The sequence below is a fragment of the Lycorma delicatula genome, chromosome 4 (genome assembly GCF_047948215.1).
Source record: "Lycorma delicatula isolate Av1 chromosome 4, ASM4794821v1, whole genome shotgun sequence".
Taxonomy (NCBI): Eukaryota; Metazoa; Arthropoda; class Insecta; order Hemiptera; family Fulgoridae; genus Lycorma; species Lycorma delicatula.
Window position 1 is genome coordinate 211,954,583 of NC_134458.1, and position 17,144 is coordinate 211,971,726.

The following is a 17,144-nucleotide window of genomic DNA, read 5'->3' on the forward strand; positions in this document are numbered from 1 at the left end:
AAAAAATTTAAAAATAAAATTATATTTTCAAAAACCTAAAATTTTTATTTTAAGTTGATACTCCATGTACCAAAACAGAAAGGAATATCATAGGAATCGAGTCAGCTGCCATTGTTGTACTTCTGTTAATTAAATTTTAATGGTTCATGTTGGCGCCTTTCTGTTGGTGACAATGCACCGCTTTTTTGCTGGAACTGAGTAAGGTTGGAATCCTATATGCTTACATGCAACTATCAAAGAAATCTTATATTGTACATGAAGGAGGCAGTACAAAAAGTCAAACTCCTGGCTAAGGTGTCTACTAGGGAAAGTCATTAGAGTAATAAAATTTGGCATAATGTTCATTTTACATACTCTTTCAAAAATCTTTGAGTCTTAAGTACATGATAGCATCAGCAGTTTTTGGGGAGAGGAAAGAGAAAACTTTTTCTAAATATATCATCTCTAAAAAATGTATTTTAAAAAAAGTCAGATAATTATTAACGAGATAATAAAATTTTCCTTTAATTTATTTGTCTGACTGGTGAAAACAAAAACTGAGGTGTGTTTCCTATTCCATTACTGTGCAAAAGAAATACTTAAAGATAACTTTTTATTAGATAAATTTCCTAAACTGAGAAAAACAAAAATCATGAATAAATGAATGTTATTTAAGTATTTAAAATACATAAAGCATGATTTTTTCTCAACCATTATAAATTAGGATCATAACTTAGGTTTAAGATAGAAACAGGAGAGGAAGTATTCTCTACTTTATTCTGCACAATTTGATATATTAAAAAAAAGATGTAATTTTTGTTGTGTTACACAGTACTAAGTTTAAATGACATATTTTGTATCTAAGTATCCATGGCATATTGGAAAATAATTTCCATTGTCTGTCGACACATCCAAAATGGTGAAAAAGTTAAATTTAGTTTTTAATAATAAAGGATCCAAACAATAATTATTTTTTCAAACAAAAAAAATACCTGAATAGCAGCAGAATTTGTTTGAGGTGTAGGTGTAGCAGCCGGTTGATCTTTTCCTCTATTACGTGACTTTAATGGGGTAGAAGAGGTATCCCCACGAAAACTTTTTAGAGCTTCTGTTGATAAATTTTTCTTCAATTGCTATAAAAAAACCACAAAAAATGTATATTTAGATATGTAGCAACATAAAAGTATATTCTAAACATCATAAATTATACACAAATTCCATTATAGCACATTACACAATGTTAATAAAACTGACCATAGAAATAAAGGACACACCTTTGTTTTCATAAATAAATCAATTAAGAAAAAGCAACATCTTTGTTACTTAAAGTTCAAGCACCTTTCAAATGATATACAAGCCATTAATTGGAATAGCCAACCTTGCACATGCTATAATTATATATATTTTTCTAAAGTAAATACTTATGAGACCCATATTCCTCTGTATCAATATATTGTACTTTTTATAATTTATATTATTATTAAATATTATATATTTATATATAATTTTATATTAATTTTTATAATTTTTTTTTAAAAACCAATTCTAACAACCCAAGTACAGACATACAAAGTAAATGAAATGACACTTACCTTATTTTTTTATTTTCTTTATTCCAATAGCACTTTCGTGGGATCCCACATCATCAGTTGTATATAAATTATATAAAATCACATATCAAACATAATAATTTTTAATTTTTTTTTAATAAAAATTAAAATATTAGAATTAGTATCATATATACAAAACATGAAGTCAATTAAATAAAATAACTACATATATTTAAATATGATGTCAATTAATTAAAAATTAAATATGATGTCAATTAATTAAAAATTAAATATGATGTCAATTAATTAAAAATTAAAATTAAATTTAAAAATAAAATAATTAGAAAATTTATACCATTTAACCTGGCCAATCAATGTTACATTACTGAGCGGATTTTTAATTATTTTACACATTCTGATTATATCCATTTTTATCTAAATAAAAGCACTATCTGTAAGCATTATCTGTATATTTGTATATATGTTTCTTTAACTGATATATACAAAAAACAAAATTTCAAAAATTAATATCACAACTCTTATAAATGATGCACAAAAAATTGAGAACGTACATTTAAAATATTTATACACTGATAATGTAGTTGAAAATATAACTAATATTTATAATAAAAGTAAATTTAAACCAGCATACAAGACAATCATATAATAAAATATTTAAAAAATAACAATCACACTGATTTATATATATAATTCATGTGGAATTTATAAAATAAAATGCAATGACTGTGACCATATATATATATATATATATATATATATATATATATAGGTAAAACTAATAGGTCTTTTAAATGTAGATTTTTGGAACACAAAAAAATTATAAAAATGGTAAACTGGGTTTATCTAATGTTGCTGACCACCTTATTAATAACAAACATTCTGTATCTGATATTCGGACAAATTTGGAAATAGTGGAAATTAAGAAATTTAATTAAAATAATAACAGTAAAAGTGTGGACTTTTGGAGAGATTTTATAAATATAGGTACAAAAGAATTTCCAACCTGATCAACTTTCAGACAGAATATGAAGATGACACTTATACAAGCAGCAAAAGATGGCAGCACGTTTTTAGATAAAAATAGATATAATCAGAATGTATATAGATAATTTCAAATCCACTCAGTAATGTAACATTGGCTGTCCAGGTTACATGGTATAAATTTTCTAATTATTTTACTTTTAAACTTAATTATAATTTTTAATTCTTAATTTACGTCATATTTAAATATATGTAGTTATTTTATTTGACTTCATGTTTTGTATATATGATAGTAATTTTAATCTTTTAATTTTTATTCTAAAATAAAAAAATTGTTATGTTTGGTATGTGATTTTATATAATTTATATACAACTGATAACACGGGATCCCGTGAAAGTGCTATTGGAATAAAGAAAAGAAAAAAAATAAGGTAAGTGTCATATCACTTACTTTGTATATCTGTACTTGGGTTGTTAGAATTGGTTTTTTGGCCACACCTCAGCCTCAGCAATCTCCAAAGATGCAATACATGAACAAAAAGAAGCAACCTCACACCTGACATGCAGTTGGTACTGACATTCACCCTCCACATTGTCAACTGGCAGTAAATCAGTCGAGTGCGCAATATTTTCGTCTTGTCAGTACACTTTGCAGGGTCGGGAGAGGAGACAGAAGAACATCTATCTTTCATTTATGTCCCAAAATCCTATAAATGACACCTCAGGGATTCTTATAACCCTGATCCTGTATGAAAGAATGCCAAGAAATCCCTTTTTGCTGCTTGAATCACATGAAAATACTGGGTCCTCAAATCCCTATATATATATCCATCCCTCAGGGTCACCCCTCACATTGAGAAGCTTGCCTAAGACTCACAGACTGCTTCAGATCAGAAACTATCTAGTCCACCATGGACCAATTCTCTCCTGACTAGAACTGTATGGGATAGAGTGTTCTGCAGCATCCACATAAGCAAGAGAAAGCCTCTCGTCAACTCCTCCAAATCCATAACCTCAAAATTCCAGCCCAAGGCATGAAGTCTGGCCAATAATATATCAACAAATTTTTGCCAGTCTGCCCTCCTGTACAAGAAACACCCCTGCTGAACAGGAACATTACACCAGTACATCTCACCAATGACATATGTGATCTGAAACGCAATCATACAGTGATCACTGGAACGGTCATCAACTACTGTCCATCAACAAATAGTCCCAGTTATATTCCTTCCAACTGTCACATCTATATTTTTGCCAGCAAACAATCTTCTACCATCCACCATTCCTGCAAAAGTTGGCAAATCATCCAAAACATTATAAACCAAGAAATTGTGTTCTACAATGAAACTCTCCACCAACTCCCTTTTCTATCCATCAATGTACGAGTACTGTGCCACCATAAAAACTTTGCATTAATGTCTGCATTGATCAGAATAGGACAGCCACCAACAATCTGGAAAATCCTAAAAATGATGCTCAACAGGGTGCCTACATTGAAAATACAAACTTGCAACATAAAGTTGCAATTCCCAGATTACCAGCTTCACTACAACATGGTGAAAATCAGAGAGCTGCTGAAGAAAGACACAATTCAGATGTTTCCTGCACAAAATAGCAGACATACTAGCAGGACCACACAGAAACTTCTGCCAGCCAGCGAAACCTGGCAGAACAACTGCCACAACATAAGGATGCTGCAAAAGAACTACATCCAGATTCCTTCGAGCAACAACGTCATTTAATTCAATTGTGCAATGTAAGAACCATGAGCATTTAACTACCCGATATTAACCATTCAACGAATTGAAATACATCTTGAAGGCTCTCAAATAAGAGTCACAATCCTTAATATCCACAGAGTGCTTCTGCTCTTTGGGCAGCCTCTTACAACTAACACAAAACGATCCCTCATTTTTCTTGGGACAATCCTCTCGCTTGTGCCCCCTTCCACTCCACAATGAACACACAGTGACGAATACTGGCAGAACTTCACCCTGTACCCATAACAACAACACTTAAAACAACGCTTCTCTCAAGTTTCCTAACAGCTCGTGAACGTTTGACCTCATATTGGGGACAGACATAGAGGACGTTGTCTACTGTATCATCAGTTCCACAATCTGGGCACTGACTTGAATCCATCAAACAAACCCTAGCCAAACTTGCCCGAAAGGTACCATGCCCGGAGAGAAATAACAATTGGGGAAGACCCATCCAATCAGACCTAAATATAACTAAATATAACTATAGGAAGTATATCATGCGTGTAGCGACCTGTGGAGGATTCATCCCATCTGACCTGCCAAGATGCAAGGCCCCAGTCTTCAATCTTCTGCTTTCGTTCTGACGTCAATAGGTTATTTACCTTTGAAATGTAGCATTCCTTACGTTCATTAGCCAAGATATCTATTGGTCTGACTCTGGCTATAACACAGACTGGCTCCCGCGAGACTGTTCTATAACCACCTATAACAGCCAGCAAGAGGAGTTGCTGGGCCCGCTGCAAAATGTTCATGCAATACCTAAAAGCCATGCGGTGAGCCCAGACAGGCGCATTATAATAGCTTTGCTGACACCTTTGTAAAGAATTTGTATGACACAGTAATTCAACCCTCAATCGGGATGAATGACTCTACAGATTCCATAAAAAGCATCAGCAGCCTTTTTTGCTGCATACTGTAGACGTTCCTTGAATCGAAGATTCTCGTCAAGGATAACACACAGATATTTTTGAGCTGTAACGTACCGAATGGGGAGACCAACCACCTGAACCCAGATTTGTAAGGAAGCAGCCATTGTGGTTTTCTCTGGGCTGAAAGTCATCTTATGTTGGAGACTCCACAGTCGGAGTGTTTCACAAGCTCACATGCATGAGCAGCTCGGAACTCTACCTCGTTACGCAAATCCCTTTCAATCAGCAGCAGTGTTCTCTTCGGGTCTATTTCTAAATTCAATTGCTTAACCGCTGTGGAATCTCTAATTACCTGAACGGTATCTGTATCATCTGTTACCCCAACTAATCCCTTGCTGGTCTCTTTAATGTTCCTGATTTTAAGACCTTTCTGGTCACCCCGATGGGCAACCTGGAGATCTTTATTCAGCTTACTGCTGAACACAGTCAAGCCCTTTACCCTGCTGACAAACGCAACCTCAGGTTTTTTGGACTGGCTGGTTTCATGTCTGCCCCTAACCATCTCAGCATACCTACGCGGCTGCACTGGGGCTGAGGCCAGTTTACGGACTGCAGTTACATCCTTAGGTTATGACGCAAGATTTTCAAAACCCTCGACAAGAGCCGTGAAAACTGCTCAGAAGAATTCGAGACGAGGCAATAATCTCCTCTTGGTAGCTGCACTAGTATACTTGGGGTTTGCTAACACAAGAAGACAAGCCATCTAGTTCCACCAAAACATCATAGGCCAACGAGGCAGAGCTGCCAGGCCTGCTCCTGGCTTGCAAAAACTCTTCAATGAGCGAGTTCATACCCTCCTGGGTGGTTACTCCTATATCTACTTCTGAACCATCATTGTCAGAACCAGTATTTGAGGGGGTTGAAGGAAAAAGCTCCAGCTAGGCTTCTTACCTACCTCCATAACACCGGTCATGGTCGGAGATTCCCTGATCTAATATTATACGAACAAAATGCTTGCTTTATTCCTCCTATTTAGATATTGGGCACAAGCATGACGACTACCCGCAGCTGGAGACCTCCTGTATTCTCCTGTCACTCTTTACACTTCTTTTTACTGCTGCAGGATCAAATGCATGAAATCAAAAATCAACACACAGTTACAGATTATGGCCCCCCCATCAAAGGTAAAGGCCCCTTTGCTTGTAACAGGGACTTGCGACCAGGAGTCGTTGCACTCTTTTCGTCACGATGAGGCGGGTACTCGAACAAATCATGTGCCAAATTCTCTGAATCCTCATGAAAAGGGTATGAATCGTCTTAACAATAAGGGTGCAAGACCGTTGTAACAGTTCTCAGACAGCAAGACTGTGAAACTGAAAGAGGTACACACTCGACCACCAGCTCAAAAATAGCACTGAAGAAGAGACTTTATACAACACAAATCTCTGCTCGTGAAAAGAGACCAGAGATATACACTGACCAATTTCAAACTTAAACTTCAAGACCAGCAAGCTTACCTTAAATTATCATTTCATGTGGTCCTGTGGGTATCAATTTAAATTTCTGATTGGCAGGTATACGAAAGGCAAGACGCTTTTCCAGCCACGTCGACAGCACCTGCATGCCGTTCTGGCCACATACATTGGGTACAAATTAAAAAATTTACCTATAACTTCTGAAACACGTAAAGTGAAATGTTGTGTGACTCCCATTGATTTTCATTTATCATTTGTTACTAATTATGTGCAAATAACTAATGTTAATAGTGAACAGTTTATGTTGGTAGGGGTAGTATACGGTCAAGGTAACATATCAAACACCAGGCATAGGCGGCTGCCAGAGCTGCACGTTATCCTTAAAATGATTAAAGTTTTGAAATTAGTTTTCAACTGGTTTTATAGTAAACCGTTAGCTCTGTAACTGTAGATACAATTTTATATATATATATATAGGTAGTGTATGTGAGCCTGTGAGGTGGGAGGCTGCATCTTTTCCTTTTCAGATGAAAAAAAAACAAAAATCTTACATTTACACATGTAGCAATATAAAAGTACATTCTAAAAGTCGTAAAATATATACAAATTTCTTTACAACACATTACACAATGTTATATCACTCAAACTGACTGCAGTAATAAAGGAAACATACCTTTGTTTTCATAAATGAATCAAATAAAGCAAAAGCAACATCTCTGTTACTTAAAGTCCAAGCACCTTTCAAATGATGTACGACAAGCCGATGAGTTGGAGTACCTTCAGAATGGGAAACTGCAGAAAGTACTTTTCCAGGAACAGCTGCTTCCCGTCCATATGATACCTTACCAACACTAAGGCAGTAACACTTTTCTACAGGTTGTCTAAGTGACAGCATCTAAAAACAATTTAAAAAGTATACATAACATTAAAAATAGTACACAATACCTTAAAATTACAAACAGATGAAAATAAATTATAATATATAACATTTTTTTATGGTATGTTTACTCAAAACTGCTAATATCAATACATGTTAGAAAATAAAATAAATAAAGCTAAACATAAAACAGTAGTATACATCACATCAATTGATGTGTATCACATTCTGAAATTCTCTAGAAAGTTACCAAAGCTTTATTGATTCAGGGCTCACCAGTAGCTATGCCCATTCCTTAGTGTAATGAGTGATTCTCTTAACTTGTCACATTTCTGGTTGCAAGGCCAGGATGTATTGTTAATTAGAATTCAGCAACAGAATCAAGAGCATCAAGGACAGAGAGAAAATTATCAAGGGGTCATAACATTAAATATATCTAGCCAGGACTTAAAATGTCTATCTGCAGTACAGGAAGTCAAGTATTAACCACACAGGCTGTATACTGTGATGTGTGAGATGAAAATATGAATTTTTTAATTAAAAAAAAATTAAAATGCACTTAATATTGGATTAGTCAAGAATTTAAAGAAGATGACACTTGTACTGTATTATGATGACCTCTCCCTTTTAACCCATGAAAAAAAGCTTTAGGAAAAAAGAAAAAACAATACAAAGACAAACACACTGACCTCTTTTCCTGGTTCCTCTTCTAAAGCACTCTTCAGCCAAATTTCAGCATCATTTAATTCACAATTCATATACATAATAGCCCATTCAGGACGAGGACGGTGCTTCAAGCCATCATCGATTGGAACTAAAGTCAGTGTATGCTCTGAAAAAAAAATTGAATATAAAAAAATATTCTTATCTTATCAACCCTAAACGTCTAAGTATTCTTTTATTCTAATTCTTTTCTGAACGCTTAACATTACTTCAAATATACAAAAAGCATCATTTTACCATTGATAAACCAATTTTCTTATGATATTCAAACTACGCTGAAAAAATTTATCTAAACATGACCGAAATGCTCAGCACAGAAAGTAAACATTTTTCAATCCAGTTGAGACCAATATGCAAGCTAATTAAAGATAATTCAGCTCACCCGGCTGAAATGGGAATTCACCAGTTGTAATAGTGAAAGACCATAACATTGGTCAACATGGTGGCTGAACATAAGGCTAATAAAAATCCCACACTTTTAACTTAATTTGAATACAGGTACTGTAGCTATGCAATAGATGATTAGTATTGATAGTACAATCAGCTGACAGGTAGAATCATCACTGCATAACACAACAAATTTTCAGTTTTTAATGATCAGCTATATTTAAATGTAATTTTCCTTTTTTTGCATATTTATGAATAGCAAAAACACTATTTTTCTCACAATTTTTTTATCTTTAAGTTTGTTTATGGGTACTGATCCAATGTTAAAATTATCATGATACCTTTCTGTTGGTATTAATTAGCTTCATTTTAATTTTTTTTGCATGAACCTATCCGAGAGGCCTGATAGAAAAATAAGAGGTCTGTTCAGAAAATAACTGAACATTTTTAATTACATGCCAACGGAGATATTGAGTGACATATGGTCGGCAGCACTGTGTTCCACATAATCTCCTCTGTAATCACATGTTCTTGGATTGTGGATATCTTGTTTACTTTTTCTGTTAATTGTTATTTGATGTGCAATGTGTTCAAGTGTTAGCATTGATTTTTGTAATGTGCAATTTTCAGGGGCAACAATACAACATAAAATTTTGCATGAAACTGGGGAAAACTTTCACAGAAATATTTCAACTTTTGAAACAAACTTACGGAGATGATGCTCTGTGTTGTACACAATGTTATGGTTTCACAATTTTAAAGTGGCCGTCAGTCAATTGAAGATGACCCTCGATCAGTAAGGCCTTCGACTTTAAATGATGACACCCATGTTCAGAAAATCAAATTAGGTGCATGCAAATCACTGATTGACTGTCAGAGAACTTGTAGAAGTGGTAAGCATCTCAACTGGATTATTCCATGACATTTTGACTGAAATATTAAACATGCATTGAGTTGCAGCAAAGTTTGTTCCTCGTTTGATGACCGAACAGCAGAAAGAACATAGAGTGGACATTTGTCGGCAATTTCTTGAACAAGGTGATGATGAAACATTCCTGCAAAAGATCATAATGGAAGACGAACGCTGGGTTTACGGCTATGAGAATGAAACAAAAGTTCAATCATCACAATGGTTTGGCAAAGGATCACCATGCCCCAAGAAAACACGTCAGTTTTGATCAAATGCCAAACTGATGTTCTCTGTTTTTTTTTTCAATTTTAATGGAATTGTGCATTTTGAATTCCTGGCTCAAAGTGAAAGAGTGAACCATTTATAACCATGAAAAAATCCGCAAAAACAGAGTTATATTGAGGCAACTCATGGTTACTTCACCATGACAATGTACCCACAGACTCAGCTTTATCAATTTGTCCGTTTTGTGCCAAAAAACAGATGAATGTCCTCGCTCAACCTCAGACTTGGCTCCTTGAAATTTTTTCTTATTTTCGAAATTAATATCAATGATGAAAGGTTTTTGAGACTATTGATGACTTAAAGCAAATTCGACACAGACTTTAAAGGTCATTTCAAATGAAGCTATCCATGGCTGCTTCATGAAGTGGAAACACCGCCGGATAAAGTGTGTGAATAGGGAAGGGGAGTACTTTGAGCGGGACAAGGACCAATAATCTGAATAATTAATAATAAAGAATAAAAAAAAATAAAGTTCGGTTATTTTCAGAACAGACCTCATAGTTAACTAAAAAAGTATTTTTTATTGTGTTAATTATTTATTTACTTCAATATTAATTAATTATTTAAAATAAGAAAATGGTTCGAGTTTTTAGGTTAAACAAAGACTTGAAAAGTGATATTTTCTATATTTTACCTGTAGCTTTGAACTTTTTTTAAGTATAAAAATTAAATGTTTTTAGAGTATAATATAAAATGAATAATATGCATACAAAAATAAAATGTAATGAACTTAAGTTTACAAGATATTTAAAAAAACACAGTGCAAAGTGGCTTTCAAGTGCTTGCTCCACAACAGGAGATTACAGTTATCATGACATATTGGAAATAGAATACCTGCATATTAGGTGTAGATAGCTTAACATTACGCTATAAAAAATGCACTTATCGATGATATTTCTTACAGACAGGAATATTTTCTTCTTTATTGAATGAACAACCATTTTCCATCTACAATAATGAAGTCAATGGTAAAATTGAAATATAAAAGATACGATAAAAGAATGATTCTTCCTTAATTTATAATTTCAACAAATTAATATTGGCTGTAATGTAATTGAAAACAAAAGAAATCCAAAGATTATTAAAAACTATTGCTGTAAAAGCAAGAGACTGTTAGATGGCATTTCTTATATACCATTCAAAAAAAGAAAAATAGTTAATAAATAGTAAAAAATGGTTAATAATAGTCTTAACACAACAGGTAAAGTAAAATTATATATTTAAGAAAAATAATTTAAAAAATTAATTTTTACTTCCACAAAAAATAAATGTTTAATTATTATACCTGAACTAGAAGATATTCGCTGACCGACAAGTTCAAGACCACGTTGCATAGCAAATGACATCCAATAGTGTACTTGAAAACGATGAAGTTGAAGCGACAAGTGTATTTTACGATAATGACGACTAAGAGGTTGTTTACGTGGTCTTAAATTGTTGAATGCTGATCCCCGTCTAGTAGGCCGAGTAATACCAGATAATATCAATTTTAAGTTTTCAAACCATCTGTAAAAAGAATTTTAAAATCATTATACAGGAAATGTCCCAAGGATAAAAAAAATTGACTAAATTAACAATCATACTCATTTTCCAATCAAACTATGTTGTTGAATTAATAAAACCAATAATAATAATAATGGTTAGCCAAGAAATGCATAGAATGAATAAAAAATATTATTAAAAAATTTCTTTTAATACCTTACTATGCTGTAGAAGCACATATTCATCTAAACCTCATAGAGTAAAGCTTCTAGGATTATTTGATAATAAAGTGTATTTTAAAATATTCTAACTACTTCCAAAGTTTTTTTTTTTATTATATTAAAATATTTTGTGATATTTTTTCAACATTAAGCACCTTTAAGAGTAAGTAAATTTTAAGACAAAATAAAATCCAGTAGACCAGCATAAAGCAAAATTAATGAGTAAAGTAAATATAGAGGATATGTAGAAGGTAAAACTAGAGGAAGATAAAGATTAGAATATATTAAAAAAAAATAATAACCAATATGAACAATATATGAGGGCAGCTGAAATGTAACTGAAGAAAAAAATATCACACAAAGTAATAGATTCTGTCATCTTTAATTTTTTTCATCTATAACTAATATTTCAAAACTTACTGACCTACCCCTTTTCATTTTCTATTAGTTGCCATTGTTATAGTCAAGTTCGCTTGATGTCAACAAGTCTAAAACAACATGCAGTGGCTGAATTTTTAACAGTGAAAAAGTGAACGCTAATGCCACTTTTCTACTGCATTTTATCGCAAAGCATGGAATACTGGCACTATAGTTTGTCACAATCAAAGAAATTCAAAACACAACCCTCGGGAAAAAATCTTTTAAGTATTCTAGGATTCCAAACACACATACATGATTGACTACCTGGAAGCTGGGTTGACAATAAATTTTATGCAATAAATAGATATTAACCTTAGGAGACATATGTCATGTTTGAAAATCTACACGGAGCTGATAATTTAGCTACATGATATTGCTAGGCCACACGCATCGCATGTAACTGATGAAACGCTTGTAAAGCTGAAATTTGAACTTATTCCACACCCCTCCATACTTACCAGATTTGGTGTCTTGTGATTTTCACTTCTTTCTGCAATTAAAGAAGGATATTCATTTCATCAAGATGATGAACTGAAGGATGTAGTGAGATTGTAGATCAAGGAAAGACTACCGGCATTATTCCTTGAGAGAATGAGAAAACTAGTTCTCTGTTGGAAGAAATGTATAGCAGTAAATGGTGACTAAATGGAAAAATAAATTAAATTTTTATATCAATAAAATGTACTTTTATGCCGTTTTTGTTTCGTTTGATTATCTCTCTTTATTTGTAAATTATGAGAGACTTGTATTACACCTCAGCCACCCTCATAATGTTGAGGTTAAACATTAGTACAAAACAGAATTCCAATTTGCTACAAAACAAAACCTGTAATTTAGATGTACAAGGCAAACTAAAAGAAAGACTGAAGCCAGTGTAGAAGAGCATTTGCTTAATTATAAAAATAGATTAGAAAAAACTGGCTTATCATTTTTTTTTTTTATTGACAAATTCCTCACAATCTACTGATGATGATTGTTTAACAATTAAAATGATCGTAAAGTTTTAGAATTTAAATAGTTTTACTCTTAAAGTTTTTGAGTTTTACAATTAAATTTTGTAACCGTTGATCTTAGCTCATCCTTTATATTTAAAATTGAAATTTGAGATTTAAATTAAACAGCAAAAGCTTTGCTTTTTCATATTTTAGTAACTTTTTTCAATAGTTTTGTATAAAAGACTTAAGTATTTTCAAGACATATTTGCTAGTGAAATAGTATACACCATGAAACAGCTTCAACAGAAAGTTGAAGAGAAAAGCTCACATTACAAAGGAATTATTTAATTAATTGATTAAATAATTCACAATCATACATTATTAATGAGCAGACAATATATATGAATAAAAAACAGGCAATATTCATAAGTTATTATATATGAATTCTAACACTGGTTTACAATCATAGGTGACTACAATGAGAGAAAGTAATAAAATACAAGTGACTGAGATTAAGGTTTTAAGAAGCAGGGTAGAAAAAATGAAAGAGATTAAGGAATTCTAAAATAAGAGAAGATGTAGAATGTAGAGAACTGAAAACGGTAGAAATAAGAAGGTATTTAGGTACTTAAACTGCTTTTATTACTCTATTGAGTGGAAGAGTAATAAAGAAAATTCTAATTTAAACATATATGGAAGAAAATCCAGAGGGAGACCAAAATAAACATGAATATACTGCATAAGAAAAACCTGAAAGAGAAAGTTTTCAAGGAAAAATGGTAAAGACGTACAGTTAAGCAGAGGTCCATGATCCACAATCCAAACAACTTAATAAATTAAAAACTGTATTTAATGAATGTTGATGATAACTATTAACATAAACACAGGGCAATACTTCTTTTTTTCTAAAAAGATACATACAACAGAGAATAGATTTTAACTGATGACCTGGCAATTCTGAAACCACTGGTCATAAATTATAAATTTATTCACCTACAATCAAATGTAATTATTTAAAAGCTAGGTAGATCTAAATGTAATTATTCAATTGAAAATGTTCAAATTCAGAAATAATTTACACTAATTAAACTTTTTAAACAATTTGAACTGTGTTCCCTACAGAAGAAATATGGCTACAACAAAACATATAACAATTTCTCCATAAATTGTATTAATAAACTTCTCCATAAACCCAGCGAAATATATTTTATAAAATATTTATTTTGCAATAAAGTATTAAAGTTAAAAATACATTAAAACATTACATAAAAATGAAGTATAATTATAATAAAAACTAAAATATAATAAACTATGAATTAAAACAGGAGAAATTACAAATATTTTGGTTAATTAAATTCTAATAAAATAATCTTTTTTCATTTTTTGTTTAAATTTTACGTTTATTTTGTACCTAAACAGAAAATGTGTACATATTACTGATGTTATAGTGGATAAATCCATCAAATCACATCTAAATAGGTAAAAAAATAAATAAATCAAGATAACTACAAGTTTCAATGAAATTTAGGCAGGATTAAATGTACATTTTTTTTTTTTAACTTGCTATTTTGATCTAAAATCTCAATATAAATATTAATTAAGACATAGCTTTTATAAGTTTAATCAGGAAAACCTGTATAAAAATATAATTTCTCATTTATACCTCAAAGTACTTCCATAAAGTAAAGCAACAGGACAATCAAGGTCTCCACCTGATCCAGGAACAGATTTTGTTTCTAATGATAATGCAACATTAAGATTTTGAGAGCGAAATGCTCTAAATGAATCGTGTACCTGAAACAACAGCTTGCTCATCATTTGATTAACAGATATAAAACATAAAAATCAATGACAAATAATTAAAAATAAAATACATCTGATACAAAAATTAACAGCACATGAGGAAGTAACATGTTCTGCACCATAAAATAAGACTGAGCTGAACATCTGAATTTCATGGTCATTACTCCCTCTCTACTTCTCAATCAACCAAGAGGCACTTGAATGACGAGTTGGCACTTGGATGGCAAAAGGTACTTGGGAATGAGTGTTTAGCCGATATGTATAATTTTATATCCTTCAGTACTAATCTATATCAACTTGCTTGTATCAGATTTTTCATGAATCTCGTTAAATTGGCTATTGATTCTTTTGTTATGTTTTTTCAAGCTTTTTGATGGTGTACATGTTTCAAGATGCTCAAGAACATCGAGCTGAATTGGTATTCTTTATACAAGTTCCTTCATCTGATCACAACACAATTAATGAAATTAAAGCTAAAAGGAGAACCCTGATTGGCATGCAATATGTAAAAAAAACCTCTCAAAATATAAAAACAATCTTAATATGTAAGAAAATAAATAAATAATGACAACTGCAAGTTTCAAGGAAATTAAAACAAGATTACATTTTTTTCTAACTTGCTACTACTTTGATCTAGAAGTTTCAAGGAAATTAAAACAAGATTAAATTTTTTTCTAACTTGCTACTACTTTGATCTAGAATCTCAACATAAATAATAATTACCATGTGAATTCTCATCAAGTGTATTTAGTTTCTTCATATTTATGATTTTTTATGAAAAAGTTAAATTTACAGCACACAGGAAGTTACAAAATTAAAAAAAAACATTGATTAAAGGAAAATTTTATTTTATTTTTAGGGGGGTGAAAAATGCTTTCATATTATCATCGCCCAGGTTAAAATAATAACAAGAGGCTTCTTCTAGAGTATTAGCAAAATATGGTAAAACTATGATGAAAACTAAGATAATAATAGGAATAAAATTGAAACAGTAAAAGAAATGCAACAATTAGAATAATACATGAAACGTGAATAACAAAGTAATATCAAAATTTTGACTGGTTAAATCTTATTATTAAGTATATTAATCATTTTTAGAAGTAATAATAACTTATCTATTACACTTCTGTCATTTCCTAGGATGCGTTGAATGTCTCTTGGCAATTTAAATGTCTGACGTAAGACTGCATTGCATATGCAGTCCATAAGGATGTGGTGCAAAGTCAAGCAGCATTCGCATCAGATGCACAGTGGTGCGCTCTCCATTGACATCAAAGTGTCCATGAGTAGTATGTCCTAATCACAATCAACACAGGATCACTTCCTCTTGGTGAATTTTCCTGCATGGTAACACCATGTCTTTTATGTGTTGGAGTTTATTATTCGCTATAGCAGTCCAGTCATCTTGCCACCTTCTTCAAAGTGTATGTTTAATGGAATTGATGAAATTGGTAGTTGTAACTCGAATGGAGAAAGAAGGTTGGCTACACGCATCTTTAGCAGCGGAATCCCCACATTTGTTACCAAGGATTCCCACATTTGTTACCAAGGATTCCCACATTACTAGGGATCCAGTAGAAATTCACCTGTGTGTTGTGACAATTTAATTCAGTGATTGTATTATGTATTTCAGTGGCAATAGGATGTGATATTTAGATCTAATGATATCCAAGGCCATTTTGATGGCATACAGTTCAGCACTGTAGACGACACTTGTAATACCATGTAGACCAAATGCATAAGTTCTGTCATTTACAACAAAACGCATCCTATGGTATCATTCTGCTTCGACCCATCTGTATAAACTACTGTGTCTGGGTTTGTCTCTGATAGAAAATGGTAAAATGTTTGCTGTAAGACGAAAGGGTTGTTAATTTTTTATTATATATAGTGAGGTCATAATTAAAATTAATGGGTTCAAGTCTCCATAGAAGATATGTACAAGGATAGGTTGGGAAAATAGATGGTGACTCAAAATGCAAAAGGTTCATTAATCGTTGGATATGGACACCCATTGGTGCTATATTACGTGAATGATTTTCATACCATTGGAAATGAGGGTTTGCGGGGACTGCTTTAAGAACCAAGTGTTATGGTTGTCCTTTCAAATGAACAGAGTAAGATGTAAGTAGCTGGTCCTGCCATCCCAAAGTGATGGCTCACTGCAATCAACAAATATGCTTGCAACAAGGTTTGACCTAAAAGCATCAGTGGCAAGACAAAGAAAAGAATGGTGTACAACATCCTGCAACTTCAGCACGGTATTACACGCTGAAGAATAGACGATACAACCATAATCTAATCAAAATCAGACTAAAGAATAATATTAACATAACATACATGATCGATCAGCTCCTCACTTGGTGTTGCTAAGGACTCGTTAGCATATCTAGGATTTTTAACACCTCACTTTTAACTGTTTAATGTGTTTGGCCCACGTAAGACAACTGTTGAAAAGTAAAC

At 32.3% G+C, this 17,144-nt stretch overlaps 1 protein-coding gene across 1 annotated transcript in view; it reads right to left on the reverse strand.

The window, feature by feature from the left end:
- hob (bridge-like lipid transfer protein family member hobbit) overlaps window positions 1-17,144 on the reverse strand; it is a 174,501-nt gene that overhangs the window by 62,340 nt on the left and 95,017 nt on the right. The window contains exons 23-27 of the mRNA XM_075365147.1: window positions 14,542-14,672; window positions 11,106-11,326; window positions 8,205-8,347; window positions 7,312-7,533; window positions 972-1,112 (exon numbers count right to left, since the gene is read on the reverse strand). Of these exons, the coding sequence (XP_075221262.1) occupies window positions 972-1,112; window positions 7,312-7,533; window positions 8,205-8,347; window positions 11,106-11,326; window positions 14,542-14,672 (858 nt within the window). The remainder of the gene's footprint in view (window positions 1-971; window positions 1,113-7,311; window positions 7,534-8,204; window positions 8,348-11,105; window positions 11,327-14,541; window positions 14,673-17,144) is intronic.